The sequence below is a fragment of the Pan paniscus genome, chromosome 5 (genome assembly GCF_029289425.2).
Source record: "Pan paniscus chromosome 5, NHGRI_mPanPan1-v2.0_pri, whole genome shotgun sequence".
Lineage (NCBI taxonomy): Eukaryota > Metazoa > Chordata > Mammalia > Primates > Hominidae > Pan > Pan paniscus.
Window position 1 is genome coordinate 110,086,641 of NC_073254.2, and position 17,112 is coordinate 110,103,752.

General features: G+C 41.7%; 1 protein-coding gene across 4 annotated transcripts in view; it reads right to left on the reverse strand.

Annotated features, from left to right (window-relative positions):
- The window catches only part of BACH2 (BTB domain and CNC homolog 2), a 369,771-nt gene that overhangs the window by 74,920 nt on the left and 277,739 nt on the right, over positions 1 to 17,112 (reverse strand). For all 4 annotated transcript variants that reach the window (XM_034962528.3, XM_034962530.3, XM_034962532.3 and 1 more), the window contains one exon: positions 8,563 to 8,817. In XM_034962528.3, coding sequence (XP_034818419.1) covers positions 8,563 to 8,805 — 243 coding nt within the window. In that variant the 5' untranslated portion in view covers positions 8,806 to 8,817. The remainder of the gene's footprint in view (positions 1 to 8,562; positions 8,818 to 17,112) is intronic.

A 17,112-nucleotide genomic window follows, 5' to 3' on the forward strand; every position in this document is an offset into this window, starting at 1 on the left:
CCTCAGGATTTAAAAAATGTAAGAGGTTTGGAAACAGCTTATGTGTCTCAGTTTTAAAATTAGCTATTGCTGTGGCTATTTTCACACTAGATTTCCCTCCCTCTGTATCAGCGCCACAGCCTCCAGGGCTGGAGTCACAATAGTATTAGCTCCCCTTTCTGTGGCGCTGCCTTACCGCAACTCCATCCGAGACTGAGGACCACATTTCAGGGCTAGCAGTCACCTCTGCGTTACTATAAATAAGTTCTGCCTTTAGGCATTTCAAAATTATCAGTATGATTCTAGGACTTGAAAACTTCTCATTTGCCAGCAAGTAGTTACCTGAAATATTTTGACTTCTTATTTATTTGCTTTTTTTTCATCTGCTGCCAAGTCTTACTAACGCAACTTGGAAAATTGCACCACAGCTTTTAATGAGGATTCTGAGGTAACAGCCATTTCATCAGAGAAGACTGTTCTTTCCTTTTAGGGGAATAATAACACCTACTGTTTCTATAGCACCATCCTTCCAAGAAGTTTAACACATCACATTTCATTTATCTGAACAGTGGCCCTGCAAGTCAAACTGGTAACTAGCATTGTTACTCCTTGTACACTCATATTGAAATTGAGGTCATTAAATGTGAACTAATTTTCTCAAAATCTTAACACCTTCTGACATGGTTAAAGAGCCATGATCCGCCTATGTTCTAGGTGATCAGATAGCCCAGAAGTCTCTTTCCGCTCTTTAGCTGTCATCTCCTGTGAATGCCTGTAAGGAAGGCCCTTTCTGAAAAGTCAGGGAAAAGTCATAAAAGTGGGAGAACTGAGCTTGTGCCTCTTCTGGAGTCCTGTGGTTCTCTCCCTTCCTGGCCAGTTTGCCCCCCATCTTTATGGCTTTTCCCTACCTCTCAATCCAAACATCCCTCCACTCTTCCTGACCAACAGGATTTTTTCTCTCTTCCTCCAACAGGAAGCTAGCCAAGTTCAAGGACTGTAAACCTGTGTGACACAGGCTAGGATCTCAGAGATCATCCAGCCCCAATCCATCATTTTCAGATTAGGATGTGACTTACTGAGTCTGGCCATTTGGTTAGTAGATCCCATCCTCTGTTGCATACTGAAGGCAACTGAACTTCTGTCTCCTGTATCATCAAGTTTTCTCTCTCTTTTGGAACTTTCCCTTCAGCCCAGGTATTAGGACAGGTTAGGCTTTGCTGTGCTAACAAATAAAACACCACATCTTGAGAGATTGTTTGGAGCTTCTAGCAGGCAGCACAGCTATGTATATACTTGTGAATGAAGAACGGTCCTCCTCTATCAGGGAAGGTCGTCCTCTTCAACCAAGCCTGCAGCTTCAGAAGGGACACACGTGGAGCAGTGAGGGAGGGAAACGACACCCACCGAGCCAGCCAGATCAGCCCAATCAACCTGGCGATGTTGGGGTGACAGATGTTGCAGCCAGATTGCCTTCACATCCAGAAACACCAAATCTTAAGTGCTTAATTAACTTAAAAGTTTATTTCTCATCATGTCAGAGTCTGATTTGAGTCAGATGGCTTTTGCTGGCTCTCTTCCAACAGTGACTCAGGGACCTAGGCTACAGCTTCATCACTCTAGAGTCCTTTGACACCAGCTACATGGATGGGACAAAGCATAAAGAGCTTATACCTACTTTTGACTGCCTTGGAGCAGAGTCCTCACCTCACACTTCATCAGCTAGATCTAGTCATATGGCCTACCTGATTACAAATTTAGTCTTCCTGTGTGTCTAGGAAAGAGGAAAACTGGGTGTGGGTGAGCAATGGTAATCTTCACCACAGAGTACAAACATGTTGGGATTTCTTCCTACTTAAAATGAAAAACCAAATGAAACCTCTTTTGACACCGTTTCCCTCCAGCTACTGATCTACTTCTCTGTTCCCTTTCACTCAAAAAGCCTTATTCTCTCTAGAACACAATCAAATTGGTTTTTGTTTCTACTGCTCCCCCAAAAGTGCTCAACAAAATCACAAATGGCCTCCAAATTGCCAGATGGTCAGTTTTTGGCCTTCATCTTAGCTGACAGTCAGCATCATTTGACCTAGTTGATGACTCTCTCCTCCTCGAAATGCTTTCTTCACCTGGCTTACCATGCACTATGCTTTGTTGCTTTTCCTCCCACATCAGGCTTGCTCCTTCTTGGTCTACCTTGCCGGCTCCTCTTCATCTCCCTGACCTGTTAATTCGAGAAAGCTCCAAGGCTCAATCCTGGGACTTCTTTTCCTTTCTATCTCCACTCACTTCCTTGGTGATCGTATGTAGTCCTGTTGCTTTCAGTATTCCCAATATTCTGGTATTACAATTTTTATCTCTAGGATAGACTTCTCCCATGAGTTCTGGCCATGTAAGTCCAACTGCATACTAGACATCTTTACTTAGATGTCAACAGGCATCTCAAACTTAATATATACAAAATAGAAGGCCGGGCGTGGTGGCTCACGCCTTAATCCCAGCACTTTGGGAGGCCGAAGCAAGTGGATCACTTGAGGTCAGGAGTTCGAGACCAGCCTGGCCAGCATGGCAAAATCCCGTCTCTACTGAAAATACAAAAATTATCCAGGCGTGGTGGTGCACACCTGTAATCCCAGCTACTTGGGAGGTTGAGGCAGGAGAATTGCTTGAACCTGGGAGGTGGAGGTGGCAGTGAGCTGAGATTGTGTCACTGGACTCCAGCCTGAGCAACACAGTGAGACTCTGTCTCAAAAATTAAACAAACAAATAAACAAAACTCCCAATTCTACCCGAGTCCCCAATCCTACTCCTCTCAGTCTTCACTTCACCCATCTCAGTTAATGCCAACTCCATTCTTCCAATAGCTGAGGCCCTAAGCCTGGATGTTATCTGTGACTCCTCTCTTTCTCTCCCACCTTGTATCCAACATATAAGAAATTCCCATGAGCTCTACCTTCAAAATATCACCAGAATCTGACACCAACCACCATGTCACTGCTATCATCCTGGTGTAGGCCATCAGGTCACACCTGGGTTGCTGTCTTAGCCTCTTGTGTCTTTTCCCTGCTTCTGCCCTGGCCCTCTTTCAATTTATTTTCACGTGGCACTCAAAATGACCTGTGAAACTCTCCAGTGGCCAGCTCGTTCCAAAAAAAGGCCAATCGCTCAGTGAGGTGCACAGTCTGGACCATCACCTCTCTGACTCACCTCTCCCCACCCTGCCTTGGCTCACTCTGCTCCTGGGTGGCAAACACGCCCTGCCCACCACAGCCTCCTTGCGATTCCTCCTGTCTGGCTCACCCTTTCCCTAGACATCAGCACAGCCAGCTCCCTCACCTGCTCCAGGTCTCTCTTCAAAAGTCACCCCCTTGAACAGGCTTTTCTTGACCACTCTTCTTAAAATTGTAATACTTGTACCCTAACTCCCTTCTCTGTTTTATTTTCCTCAATGGCATCTAACAAAGCATATTTAACACTGATTAATTTCCTCTTTTTCCTCCTCCTCCCCACTGGAATGTGAGCTAGGTTCGCCCAGCACCTAGAATGATGTCTCCTGGTTACATAGCAGGGTCTTGACAAATATTTGTTGAATGAATAAATAAATGAGTGAGGAAACAGAAGCCCAGAGAGGAAGACTGGTTTGCTGAAGACCTCACATGCAGTGATACCAAGGCCCAGAGTGTGGTTTTCCCAGCCCCTCAAGGCTGATGATGATCCTAGTTTAAAAAAATCTGCCCATTACTCTTTTTCAGGTAAAGAGTGGTGGTGTCTTCTTCAGAGTTTTGTTTAGGTGAATGGGGTGAGGCCAAAGGGCAGGCTCGTGCTCTGGGCTAAGTGAGTGTTTTGCCCTTCTCATCCTGGTCATGCCACTTCCCGAAGACTTCACCCCTGTTTCCCACCAAAACTCCACCTTCCCTTGCCCTCACCCTCAGGCTCAGAATGCTGTTGTCACCCTGTGCTGTGGCGTTAACTACTTTCTGTACTATTACATACTGAAAGGGTTGCCCAAAGATAATCATGACTGTCTTATTGCTTCCTTAAGACTGAACCTAAACCATCCCAGAGACATTAACAGCTTTCATATCCTCTAAAAACTTCCAGACAAGAAGATTCCATAATTTCCTTGTTGGCATCTGTGCTTGGCAGTACTGCTGCAGGAATGTTCTTTATTGCAGCCTGTGGTTAAGACTTAACAACAAATGCCTTTTCTTTAGAATCCTTCTGGGTCAGCTTTCTTTCCTGTATAGCACTGAAAAGTGAGATTTGCCCCAAAATGTTGAGTGAGAGAGAGAAAGAAAGCAAAAGATAGTGAGCACAAGCGAGCACAAACCTGAAATCTATTTATACCGAGGAAAACATAAGGTCTACCTGCAGGGGCCATACTCACCCCCAGCCTGTAGCTGTTCCCTGCATGAACCTGTCCCCTTCTCTAGAGGGTACAAGGACACAGGAAGCAAGCCAGAGAAAGGTGGTGAGACCTTGGCAGTAACCTTTTAACAGCCACTTTTCCCCTAGCATTCTGTCAGGCAGCCAAGCAGCCACGTAAGAATAGTGTTGATGTGCAAACCCACTGTGGGCTGAGCATCTTCTAAGGAAGCACATCCCCTCCCTGTCCTCTGAACTTGACACGCCATAAGACTGAACTTCATAGTTGTGATGCTACTTCCGTCATGGTTGGCATCCAGCCCGAAATGGCCTCCATGACTATAGCTAAGGAGGTGTCATACTAATGAGCAGTGGAAGAACGGCCCTGCAATGCTTAGCACATCAACTACTTTCTCTTCATCTCTTAGCAAAACATATACTTACTCATTATAAAATTGAATGATCTGCTTTATTATGTAATGAAAGTACTTAAGTACAGTGGCTTATCTCCTACTATTTGCTGACACAATTACTTGGGTGTGTTTTTCAGTGGGGAACAAACACTCAAGTCCTAGAAATCCTAGGGATTGTCATTTGTTTTTTTTTAAAAACGCAAGATAATTCAATTATTCCTTGATTTCTAGAAGGAGGCCTCCCTCTATTTTTGTCTGTCTTTCAGTTTAGAGGCTATGCTGGGCTCTGTGAGCGGCTCTAATGTGCTGGTAATGGCGTGGCTCATCAGGAATTGGGATTTGGGGGTGGAATTGCACAACTGGACAGTCTCTGGATGGCAGATCTGGGTTTGGCCTAAAGTGGATGGGGAGTTGCGGGGAGGAGTGGCAGTTTGTGTTCGGAAGTTTCAGGCTCCTAGGAGGAACTCTCAGGCCTGGCTGTGCTGGCCCCCTTGAGGAGCACAGCGGTTGGCTGCCAAGAGAGTGTAGATGGGTCAAATGTGACTAAGAGGAGGGCAGGGCCAGAAGTTGATTCAAATTCGGCGATAGGATTATGATGAGGTTTAAAGATTTCCAAGGAGCTAATCTAATGGTTTTTCTTATATCCTATGAACCAAATGCCGATTAGTTCCAGAAAGCGACTTTCTAAGGTAGTATTTAGAATGTCTGCTTATTTACCACTTAATTCAAATTTTATGAAATCACTCACTGAGCTAAGTGTGACAATTACCATTGAGCCTGCAGGGACATTTCAGTGTGCACACAGCAAGTCAGGAAAACAATGCCCGGCACGTGGGTCCACAGGCAGGTGCCCTGAGCAGAGGGGGAGGGCTCTTCAAAGGAGGCCTCAGAAACAATGACAGAGCCTCAAAAGAAAATGCCACTGGGGCTGGCTTGCATGTTCCATCAACAAGATACTTAGAGCTGGATTACTGAGAGTATGAATTTGCGTTTCATAAGAAAAAAAGGATCTAGTTCTACCTGAAGATTTCAGATACGTGAGCAACCAGAATGTTTCAATGGTTTCGAGGATGTAGATGATGCAGGGATGATAATCATTTTACAGGGGGAGGAAGAAAGAAAATCAACACACAGCAAATTCTCACTTAAATGAGAACACACAGCAAATTCTCACTTAAAAGGCCAAATAGATTTTTGTGCGATGTCTATACAGTGTGCCTCTTATTTAAAATGCCTTTTCCAATGCCATGGAAATAAGCAATTATCAGGGATTTGATCTAAAAAGAAGCTTTAAGGTTATGTCATATACATTTGTATCCCAGTTTCCTTTACACTTTACTGCCTTGGTATTGTATTTTTGGTAAATAATTCAAGGCAGGAGGATCCCTTGAGCTCAAGAGTTCCAGTCCAACCTGGGCAACAGAGCAAGACTCCACTTTTAAAAAGAGACTTATGTTTGTCAAATGCCTACTAGAGGATAAGGGCTGTGCTGAGAATTTTTGTTATCATCTCACCTAGTCCTCATGGCAGGACAGCTAGTTAAGTATGTCCCCAACAGCGCAGTTAAGGAAAGGCCAGCTCAGGATCCCCTGGCTACAGTGCAGCTGCCATTCCTCGGCCTTCCCGTTACTTGGTACCCAGTCCCCACTCCTTATCCCAGCCCCAGTATGTCATTTAGCTGATCTGTCCTTTTGCTTCTAGTGTTGGGATCTCTCTAGCTACCTACTTGCTAGTGGTATGTGGAGTGGTAATGGAGCGTTCTATTTTGAGTATGTAACAAGGATACGAATGTGAAAACGCTAGTGCTTATGCAGTCCTTATTTATTTATTTATTTATTTTTTTGAGACACGTTCTCACTCTGTCACCCAGGCTGGAGTGCACTGGTGTGATCACGGCTCACTTGCCGCCTCGATCTCCTGGGCTCAAGTGATCCTCCCTCCTCAGCCTCCTGAGTAGCTGAGACCACAGGTGTGTGCCACCACCTCTAGCTAATTTTTAAATCTTTTGTAGAGATGGGGGTCTCCCTATGTTGCCCAAGACAGTCTTGAACTCCTGAACTCAAGTGGTCTTCCCGCTTTGGCCTCCTGAAGTACCAGGATGACAGGTGTGAGCTGCTGCACCTGGCCCCAGTCCTCATTTTTATCAGCTGGCTGCCTTCCTGCTCAGCAGGGGTAATAGCAGATGTTGCTTAACAAGGGTCTGGGATTTGAAGAAATCTCCACTACCCATATCTTGTTTGTCTATCAAATAGACAAACACAAATAGTGTTTTAAAATTTTAATTATTATTATTATTATTTTTGAGACAGGGTCTCGCCCTGTCACCCAGGCTGGAGTGCAATGGTGTGATCTCAGCTCACTGCAACCTCCGCCTCCCAGGTTCAAGCCATTCTCCTGCCTCAACCTCCCGAGTAGCTGGGATTATAGGCACGCACCACCACGCCTGGCTAATATTTTGTATTTTTGGTAGAGATGGGGTTTCACCATGTTGGGCAGGCTGGCCTCAAACTCCTGACCTCATAATCTGCCCGCCTCGGCCTCCCAAGGTATTATTTTTTTAAAGATGGGGTCTTGCTATGTTGCCCAGGCTTGTCTCGAACTGCTGGGCTCAAGGGATCCTCCTGTGTCAGCCTCCTGAGTAGCTGGGGCTACAGGTGCACTCTACTGCACCTGGCTTCTTGTTTTTTGTTGAATTTAGACGTCTTTTGGTGGAGCAGGTGCTTGCCCCATCACTTCCTACTGTCCTATATACAACCTACTTCACTCATTTATATTATTTGCCAGGCCCCTGAAGGCATCTGGTTTGTGACTTCTGTGATTTAATACTGGTTGTAACTATCAGCATCATATCTGGGTGATGGGGTCTTTGGTTTCTCCTAAGATCGCTGTGAAGAGCTGCTTAGGCAAACACCACACAACTCTAGGGAATCTATTTGCAAAAACTATGGATGTGAGTTGTACTCCTGGGAGTTACAAAGTACACAGCTGGTGTAACTGTTGGTGGTGGCCCAAGAGCTGCACACCGCGCTGGTGGTACACAGGGAATGATTCTGCCCGAACACAAAGTATCATCCTTAGTCCCATAGGAATGACGGAAGTCAGGATGATGAACCAAGAGGTAGTGTATATATGGTTCAAAGGGTGACCATTTAATGGTTTGCCATTGTGAAGCCCATCTTTTGGGTTCCTACAACTTAAACCATCCAATTAAATGTCATCTCTGGACAGACCAGGTCCAGCTACTAGTGTTCCCAAAGTGCCAAAATAACCGTATTCACTGATGTAATTAAGAAACCTGAGTGGGCTGTTTTCAACAATGGTGAGAAAAGCAAGTTTACACTTCTTAGAATCTTACTGAATTAATGGTGAAAATTACTAGTTGCTTTTATTTTTCCCCCAAGCAAAGAAGGTGCTGTGAATGCTTTCGATCTTTTACTCTCAAGGGAAATCTAGTGATCCTTACACCATCTGAAAGACAGAAATCATAGCAATGATTCAGATCCCACATCTAGGACTGTGCCAAACTTAGGCTGAACCACTCAAAACCTGAAGGGTAAGTGAACTAGAAACTACAAGTGACTGAGCCACAGGTGAGGTTCAGTTCCCTTCAAGAAAGATATTCACATTCTGTGCCTCTGAGACTTTAAGTGTATCAAATAGAAACTGACTATGCCACAGACCTAACATGTGACTTGGACATCAACTCCTGAGTGGGGACGTGGCACCTAGTACATCTTCTAGCTCCTAGTCAGCCAGTTTTCTGTAAGTCAATAAACATTCATTAACAATCACACAAACCAAATTACTGTACCTCCTCAGGCAAGCTGACCACCAAATCATTTTTTGTCTGTCCAACCAGCGCCTGCCAAAAGTATTCACTGCATGCGGCCAGCACAGCCCGGTGGGCCCGGAACTCCTTCCTCTCCACGATCAAAGTCACGTCACAGAGAATATCCTTTTTCCGCTGGTCATTGAGGCCCAGGAGGATGTTGGTGCAGTGGACTGTGGACTCATACACATACATGGGGGAGTCAGGCTTCTCATCCACAGACATGCCGTTCACACCCTGAAAGAAAGAAAGAAACAAAGAAAGAAAGAAAGAAAGGCTGAGTCACCACAGCTGTAGGATCAGAGAGAGGAGGTGAGAAAGAACATCATGGTTCCTGTGTCCCACTGCCATGAGCATGGCAGGAAGGAGGGGAATTACCAATCAGCATATTTGTGCTTACTCTGTACAATGAGCTCAGGAAACATATCTGTAAAGTCAAGTTCCACAGCTGACTTTTATGCTTCCTACTTACCGCATTCTTTTACCCCATGGTAACAAAGCCAGATCTTTTAATAGAACATTTAAAACATTTAAAACACATTGGTATTTTAAAACTTGGTGGTTCTGATTTTGTTAGTAGGCTGAAAAAGAAATTTCACATGTAAATAGCCTCTATGCAAGGACTAACTTAGATTTGTGTGAAGAGGAAATGAATCATTTTGAAGTATTTGTAATGTTGTCTTGATGAAGTATATGTAAGTTCCTAAGGTGAAATTTGGCTGAGATGCCAAGTAGAGTAAACATCAAATCACAATACATATTTAACAAGTGAACCAAACTGTCTGCACACTGAAGACTCAGTAGAGTCAGCTATTGCATCTGCCCTCTGCCACTTCAAGGCAAAGCACAATTGCCGTAATGCTATAGTTGCTCAGCTCTTAGAAAGATGTGGAATCGTGCTGTCGTTATCCCAGCTGAACTGATGTACATCCCCTTTAAGGAAACACAATATATCACAATAGCAGTCATGAAAAAAGATGCATTCAACAGTCAAGATTACTTTTACAAAAGGTTCTTTGCTTTAAAAAATATCCATTGAAGTATTTCTTTTTCTTTTCTTTTTTTTTTTGAGAGGGAGTTTTGTTCTTGTCGCCCAGGCTGAAGTGCAATGGTGCGATTCTCAGCTCACTGCAACCTCCACCTCCTGGGTTCAAGTGATTCTCCTGCCTCAGCTTCCCGAGTAGCTGGAATTACAGGCATGTGCCACCGTGCCTAACTAATTTTTGTATTTTTAGTACAGACGGGATTTCGCCATCTTGGCCAGGCTGGTTTTGAACTCCTGACCTCAGGTGATCCACCCGCCTCGGCCTCCCAAAGTGCTGGGATTACAGGCGTGAGCCACTGTGCCTGGCCCCACTGAGGTATTTTAAAATACAGTATCTGTAATTAATTTATATAGTTACATAGTTTTTCTGTAATGTTTGCTAGAGTAGTAAGAATTCCAGTAGCGAGTCCTACTTTCTTTTTGGCTTTCTTATTTTTTTAAAACAGCTTTAACATACAATAAACTGCACATATTTATAGTGAGCAATTTGATGTTTTGATTGTGTACGTAACTGTGAAACCATCATCACAATAAAGATAGTAAACAAATCCATCATCACCAAAAGTCTCCTTAAGGCCCTTGTAATAATTTTTCCCTTGTACCCCTCTGTACCCCACCGCTGCAACGACTGATCAGCTTTCTGACATTCTATATTAGCTTGCATTTTCTAGAGTTTCATATAAATGGAATCATAAACTACATATTCTTTTATATCTGGCTTCTTTTATTCAGCATAATTATTTCACCATTCATTCATGTTGCTGCACATATCAAGTTTGTTCCTTTATTACTTAGCATCCTATTGTATAAATATAGCGTAACTTTTTTTTTATCCATTCATCTATTAGTGGATATTTGGGTTGTTTCCAGTATTTATTTACAAATAAAGCTGCTGTGAACATTCACATACAATTCTTTGGATGGACATATGCTTTCACTTCTCTTGGGTAAATACCTGTGAGTAGAATGTATCATATGGTATGTGTAAGCATAACTTTTAAAGAGTCTGCCACTGTTTTCCAAAGTGGCTGTAACATTTTACATTTCCACCAGCAGTTTATGAGTTCCAGTTCCTTCACATCCTTGCCAACATTTGGTATGGTCAGTCTTTCTAGTTTTGGACATTGTAATAGGTCTATTATATTTCTTTTTGGGTTTAATTTGCTTTCTCTAATGCCTGAAGTTGTTGAGAATCTTTCATGTGTTTATTTGACCTCTGTATATTTTCTTTGAAAAAATGTCTATTTCGATTCTTTGCCCATTTTTAATTGGGTTGTTTTCTTATTTTTCAGTTTTAAGAGTTCTTCATATATTCTGAATAAAAGTCCTTTATCAGATACATGACTTGTAAAAATTTTTTCCCAGTCTGTAGCTTGTCTTTTGATTCTCTTAAAAGTGTCTTTCAAGGAACAGAAAGTCTTTATTTGATGAAGCCAAAAAACCATCTTGGTGTCACATCTAAAAAACTAAACCAAGGTCATAAAGATTTTCTCTTATGTTTTCTGCTAGAAGTGTTATTTTTTTAGCCCTTACATTTAGGTCTATGGCCCACTTTGAGTTAATTTTTGTGTAGGTAACAGGTATGGATTGAGGTTCTTTTTTTCCTTTTACATAGGAATATCCAATCATTCCCGCAGCATTGTTAAAAAGACTCTTTTCTCTCCCGAATTACCTTTGTACTTTTACTGAAAATCAGTTGTTTTTACATGTATGAATCTATTTATGGACTCTGTCTTTTACTATTTTTATGTTTGTCTACTTTTGTTTTGTTTTTTTTTGGAAACAAACCTTGCTTATTTGTACTTTTACTGAAAATCAGTTGTTTTTACATGTATGAATCTATTTATGGACTCTGTCTTTTGCTATTTTTATGTTTGTCTACTTTTGTTTTGTTTTTTTTTGGAGACAGGGTATCACTTTGGAGTGCAGTGGCATGGCCATAGCTCACAGCAGTAGCTGGCACTACAGGTGTGCATCACCGTATCTGGCTAATTTAAAAATATTTTTTGTATGCCTGTAAACCCAGCACTTTGGGAGGCTGAGGCAGGCAGGTTACGAGGTCAGGAGTTCGAGACCAGCCTGGCCAACACAGCGAAACTGCGTCTTTACTAAAAATACAAAAATTAGCTGGGTGTGGTGGTACGTGCCTGTAATCCCAGCTACTTGGGAGGCGGAGACAGGAGAATCGCTTGAACCCAGAAGGCGGAGGTTGCAGTGGGCCGAGATCACACCACTGCACTCCAGCCTGGGTGACACAGCAAGACTTGTCTCAAAAAAAATATATATATATGTGTATGTGTGTGTGTGTGTGTGTGTGTGTGTGTGTGTGTGTGTGTGTGTGTGTGTGTGTATGAGTGATGAGGTCTCGCCATATTGCCCAGGCTAGTCTCAAACTCCTGGCGTCAAGTGATCCTCCTACCTCGGCCTCCTAAAGTGCTGGGATTACAGATGTGAGCCACTGTACCCAGCCTCTATATCTACTTCTATGTTACTATCATAGTGTCTTGATTTGCTCTTTTTCAAAGTTAGTTTGATCCTTTGCATTTCCATATACATTTTATAATCAGCTTGCCAATTTCTACAAAATAGACTGCTGGAATTTTCACTGAGATTATACTGAATCTACTGATGAATTTAGGAAGAACTGCCATCTTAACAATAATGAATCTTCTGACCCATGAACACAGTCTCTTTATTTAGATCATCTTGAATTTTTCTCAGCAGCCGGGCATGGTGGCTTACGCCTGTAATCACAAGACTTTGGGAAGCTGAGGCAGGTGGATAACTTGAGGTAAGGAGTGTGAGACCAGCCTGGCCAACATGCTGAAACCCCATCTCTACTAAAAATACAAAAATTAGCCAGGCATGGTAGCGTGTGCCTGTAATCCCAGCTACTTGGGAGGCTGAGGCAGGAGATTGTGTGAACCCAGCAGGAAGAGGTTGCAGTGAGCTGAGATTGCGCCACTGCACTCTAGCCTGGGCGACAGAGCAAGACTCCATCTCAAAAAAAAAAAAAAAAATTTTTTTTCTCAGCAATATTTTAATTGAAAATTTTTTTTGGAGACAGTCTCACTCTGTCACCCAGATGGAGTGCAGTGGTGCGATCTTGGCTCACTGCAACCTCCACCTCCTGGGTTCAAGTGATTCTCCTGCCTCAGCCTCCGGAGTAGCTGGAATTAAAGAGGCATGCGCCACCGTGCTTGGTCAATTTTTGTATTTTTAGTAGAGACGGGTTTCGCCAGGTTGGCCAGACTGGTCTCGAACTCCTGGTCTCTCCTCGGCCTCCCAAAGTGCTGGGATTACAGGTGTGAACCACCACACTGGGCCCTCAGCAGCGTTTTATGGTAGTATATAGGTCTTTTATATCTCTTTTGTCAGATTTATACCTAAGTATGAATATTTTTGATGCCATTGTAAATGGCAGTCTTTTAATTTCAATTTCTAATTTTTCACTGCTAGTATATACATACAAATAATTTTTGTATTTTGATCTTGTATCTGGAAACCTTGCTTATTAGTTCTCATAGCCTGTTTTTTCTTGGTAGATTCCACGGTATTTTCTACATAGAAGATTATGTTGTCTGTGAATAAAGATCTCTTACTTTTTTTCCAATTTGGATAATTTTAATGTCTTTTTCTTACCTTACTGCATTGTCTAGAAGCTCTAGTTCAATGCTGAATAGAGGTGATGAGACTAAATATCCTTGCTTTCCTGATGTTAGGAAGAAAGTATTCAACCATTCACCATTTTGTATGACGTTAGCTATAGATGCTTCATAGATGCTCCTTTTGAGCTGAGGAAGTTTTATTTCTTTCTCTCCCTCTCTCCTCCCCTTCCTTCCCTCCCCTCCCCTCCCCTTGTGTTCCCTTTCTTTTTCTTTTTTTTTTTTTTTTTTGAGACGGAGTCTCGCTCTGTCGCCCAGGCTGGAGTGCAGTGGCGCGATCTTGGCTCACTGCAAGCTCTGCCTCCTGGGTTCACGCCATTCTCCTGCCTCAGCCTCCCAAGTAGCTGGGACTACAGGTGCCCGCCACCATGCCAGGCTAATTTTTTTGTATTTTTAGTAGAGACAGGGTTTCACCATGTTAGCCAGGATGGTCTCGATCTCCTGACTTTGTGATCCGCCCGCCTCGGCCTCCCAAAGTGCCGGGATCATAGGTGTGAGTCACTGTGCCCGGCCTCTTTTTCTTTCTTTCTTTTTCTTCAGTGGCACTCATGGCTCACTGCAACCTTGAATTCCTGGGCTCAAGCAATCTCCTGCCTCTGCCTCCTGAGTAGCTAGGACTACAGGTGTGCACCACCATACCTGGTTAATTATTTCTTATTTTTTTTTGTAGAGATGAGGCCTTGCTATGTTGCCCAGGCTGCTCTTGAATTCCTGGCCTCAAGCAATCCTCCTACCTTGGTCTCAAAGTGTTGGGATTACGGGTGTAAGCCACTGCGCCCAGCCCTGTGTTTGCCTTATACATTGTTGGATTCAATTTGCTAACATTTTGTTAATAATTTTTCATCTATGTTCAATACGGAGATTTGTCTGTAGTTTTCTTACATAGTTTTTCTGGCCTGGTTTCAGCATCAGGGTATGATGATCTCATAAAATGAGCTGGGAAGTATTTCTTCTTCTTTAATTTTCTAAAAGCTTTTTTTTTTTTTTTTTTGTAGAATTGGTTTTATTTCTTCCTTAAATGTTTGGTAGAATGTACCTGTGAAGACTTCTGAGCTGGGATAGTCTTTAACTATAAATTCATTTTTTTAAATTGTCAAATTTATTGGCATAAAATTGTGTGTGTGTGTGTGTATATATATATATATATATATATATATATATTTTTTTTTTTTTTTTTTTTTTGAGACAGATTCTTGCTCTGTTGCCAGGTTGGAGTGCAGTGGTGCAATCTTGGCTCACTGCGAACTCCACCTCCTGGATTCACAAGTGATTCTCCTGCCTCAGCCTCCCGAGTAGCTGGGACTACAGGTGTGCGCTACCATGCCCAGCTAATTTTTGTATTTTTAGTAGAGACGGGTTTCACCACGTTGGCCAGGATGGTCTCAATCTCTCGACCTCGTGATCCACCCACCTTGTCTTCCCAAAGTCTTGGGATTACAGGCGTCAGCCACCGCCCCTGGCCTTTTTATTTTTTTTATTTTTTAAAGAGACACTGTCTCACTTTGTTGCCCTGGCTGAAGTGCAGTGGTGTGATCATAGCTAACTGCAACCTCAAACTCCTGGGGCTCATGTGACCTTCCTGTCTCAGGCTCCTGAGTAACTAGGACTACAGGCCGTGCCACCATGTTCAGCTTTTTTTTTTTTTTTTTTTTTTTTTTTTAAGAGATGCAGTCTTACTATGATACCCAGGCTGGTCTTCAACTCTTGGTGTCAAGTGATCCTCCTGCTTTGGCCCCCACAAAGCACTGGGATTACAGGCGTGAGCCACCACACCCAGCCCATATATAGTTTTTAAAAATATTCCTTCTAATATGGGTTGAATCTGTACTGATGTCACCTCTCATATTACTGACACTGAAAATTTGTGTCTTCTCTTTCTGATCAGTCTGGCTAGAGGCTTAACCATTTTACTGACATTCTCAAATAACTAGTTTTTGGTTAGTTTTTTTAAATTATTCTATTTTCTAGTTTGCTGATCTCTATTCTCATTGTTATATCCTTTATTTTGCTTACTTTGGGTTTAATTGGGTCTTTTTTTCTTTTCCAGTTTCCTAAGGTGGTAGTTGAGCCCACTAATCTGAGATCTTTTTTGTCTTTTCTAACACAGGCTTTAATGCTATAAATTTCACTCTGTTTTAGCAGTATCTTGCAAATTTTGAAATGTTTAATTTTTACTCAATTCTTAATGCTTTAAAATTTCCCTTTTGATTTATTCCTTAATGCACAAATGATTTACACATGTGTTTTTTGGCTTCCAAATATTTGGGGGAGTTTTTAGTTATCTTTTTGTTAATCCTCTCTGATTTAATTCCATTGTGGTCACAGAACAAACTTCATATGACTTTAATCCTTTTAAATTTATGGAGACTTGTTTTGGGTCCCAGAATGTGACCCACCTTGGTAAATACTACATAAGCACTTGAAATGTATATTCTGTTGTTGGCTGGAATGTCCTGTAAATATCAATTAGGTTAAGTTGTATGATGAGTGTTGTTCAAGTCTTCTAATATCTTTTCTGATCTTCTCTCTATAGGTTCCGTCATGTATTGAGAAGGAGTACTGAACTTTCCGGCTACAATTGTAGGCTTGTCTGTCAGTTATTGCAATTCTATTAGTTTCTGCCTCATGCAGTTTGAAATCCTATTAGATGCATACATATTTAGGGTTTTTATTTTTTCTTGTAGTATTTATTCCTTTATCACTATGAAGTCACCTTTTAATTCCTGGAAATATTCTTTGCTCTGAAATCTACTTTGTCTCATATTAACATGGTCACTCCATCTTTTGTTTGGTGTTAGCACAGTATATCTTTTTCTACTCTTATTCTTTTAACCTTTTTGTGTGTTTATATTTAAAATGTGTTTCTTGTAAGTAACATATAATTGGGTCTTGCTTTTTAAAAAAATCTAATCTGAAAACGTCTGAGTTTTAATTCTGGTGTTTAAAACATGTATGTTTAATGTGACAATTGATTTGGCTAGGTTTAGATCTGCCATTTTGCTACTTGTTTTCTATTTGTTCTTTATTCTCTTTTCCTTCATCTTCTGACTCTCTTTGTGTTAACTATTTTTTTATGATTCAATTTCATTTCAATTATTGGCATGTTGTTTTGTTATTTCATTGGTTGTTTTAGGATTTATAATATGCTTCTTTAAGTTATCACAATCTGCCTTCCAGTGATATCATACCATGTCGTGTAAAGCACAGTAGTATGCTTCCATTTCTCCCTTCCTGGCCATTGTACTATGCATTTTACTTGTTACTTGTTAAAACCCCTGTACTATATTGTCATTACTTTTGTTTAGTCAATTACCTTTTAAAAAGATATAAATAATAAGAGGTAACATTACTTGCAGTGCAGGTATACTAGTGATAAATTATTTCAACTTTTCTCTGTAAAAGCCTGCTGCCTTCATTTTTGAAAGTTATCTTTGAAGGGTATAGATTCCAGGTTGACAGGTGTTTTTTTTTTTTTTCTTTTCAGTACTTTGAAAATTGTCATTCCACTGTCTTTTCACCTGCATTGTTTCCAGTGAAAAATCTGTCATCCTCATCTTTGTTCCTCTGTATGTAATGTCTTTTCTTCTCCTCTGTTGCCTTTAGGACTTTTTCTTGATCACTTGTTTTGAGCAATTTGATTATGATGTGCCTTTGTGTAGTTTTCCTCATGTTTCTTGAGCTTCTTGGATACGTGGATAGTTTTAACCAAATTTGGAAAAATTTTGGCCATCATTTTTTCAAATATTTTTGCCACGATTTTTTTGTCTTCTCCCCTCTTCTCCCTTGGGGAGTTACATATAATATTAGACCATCTGCATTTGT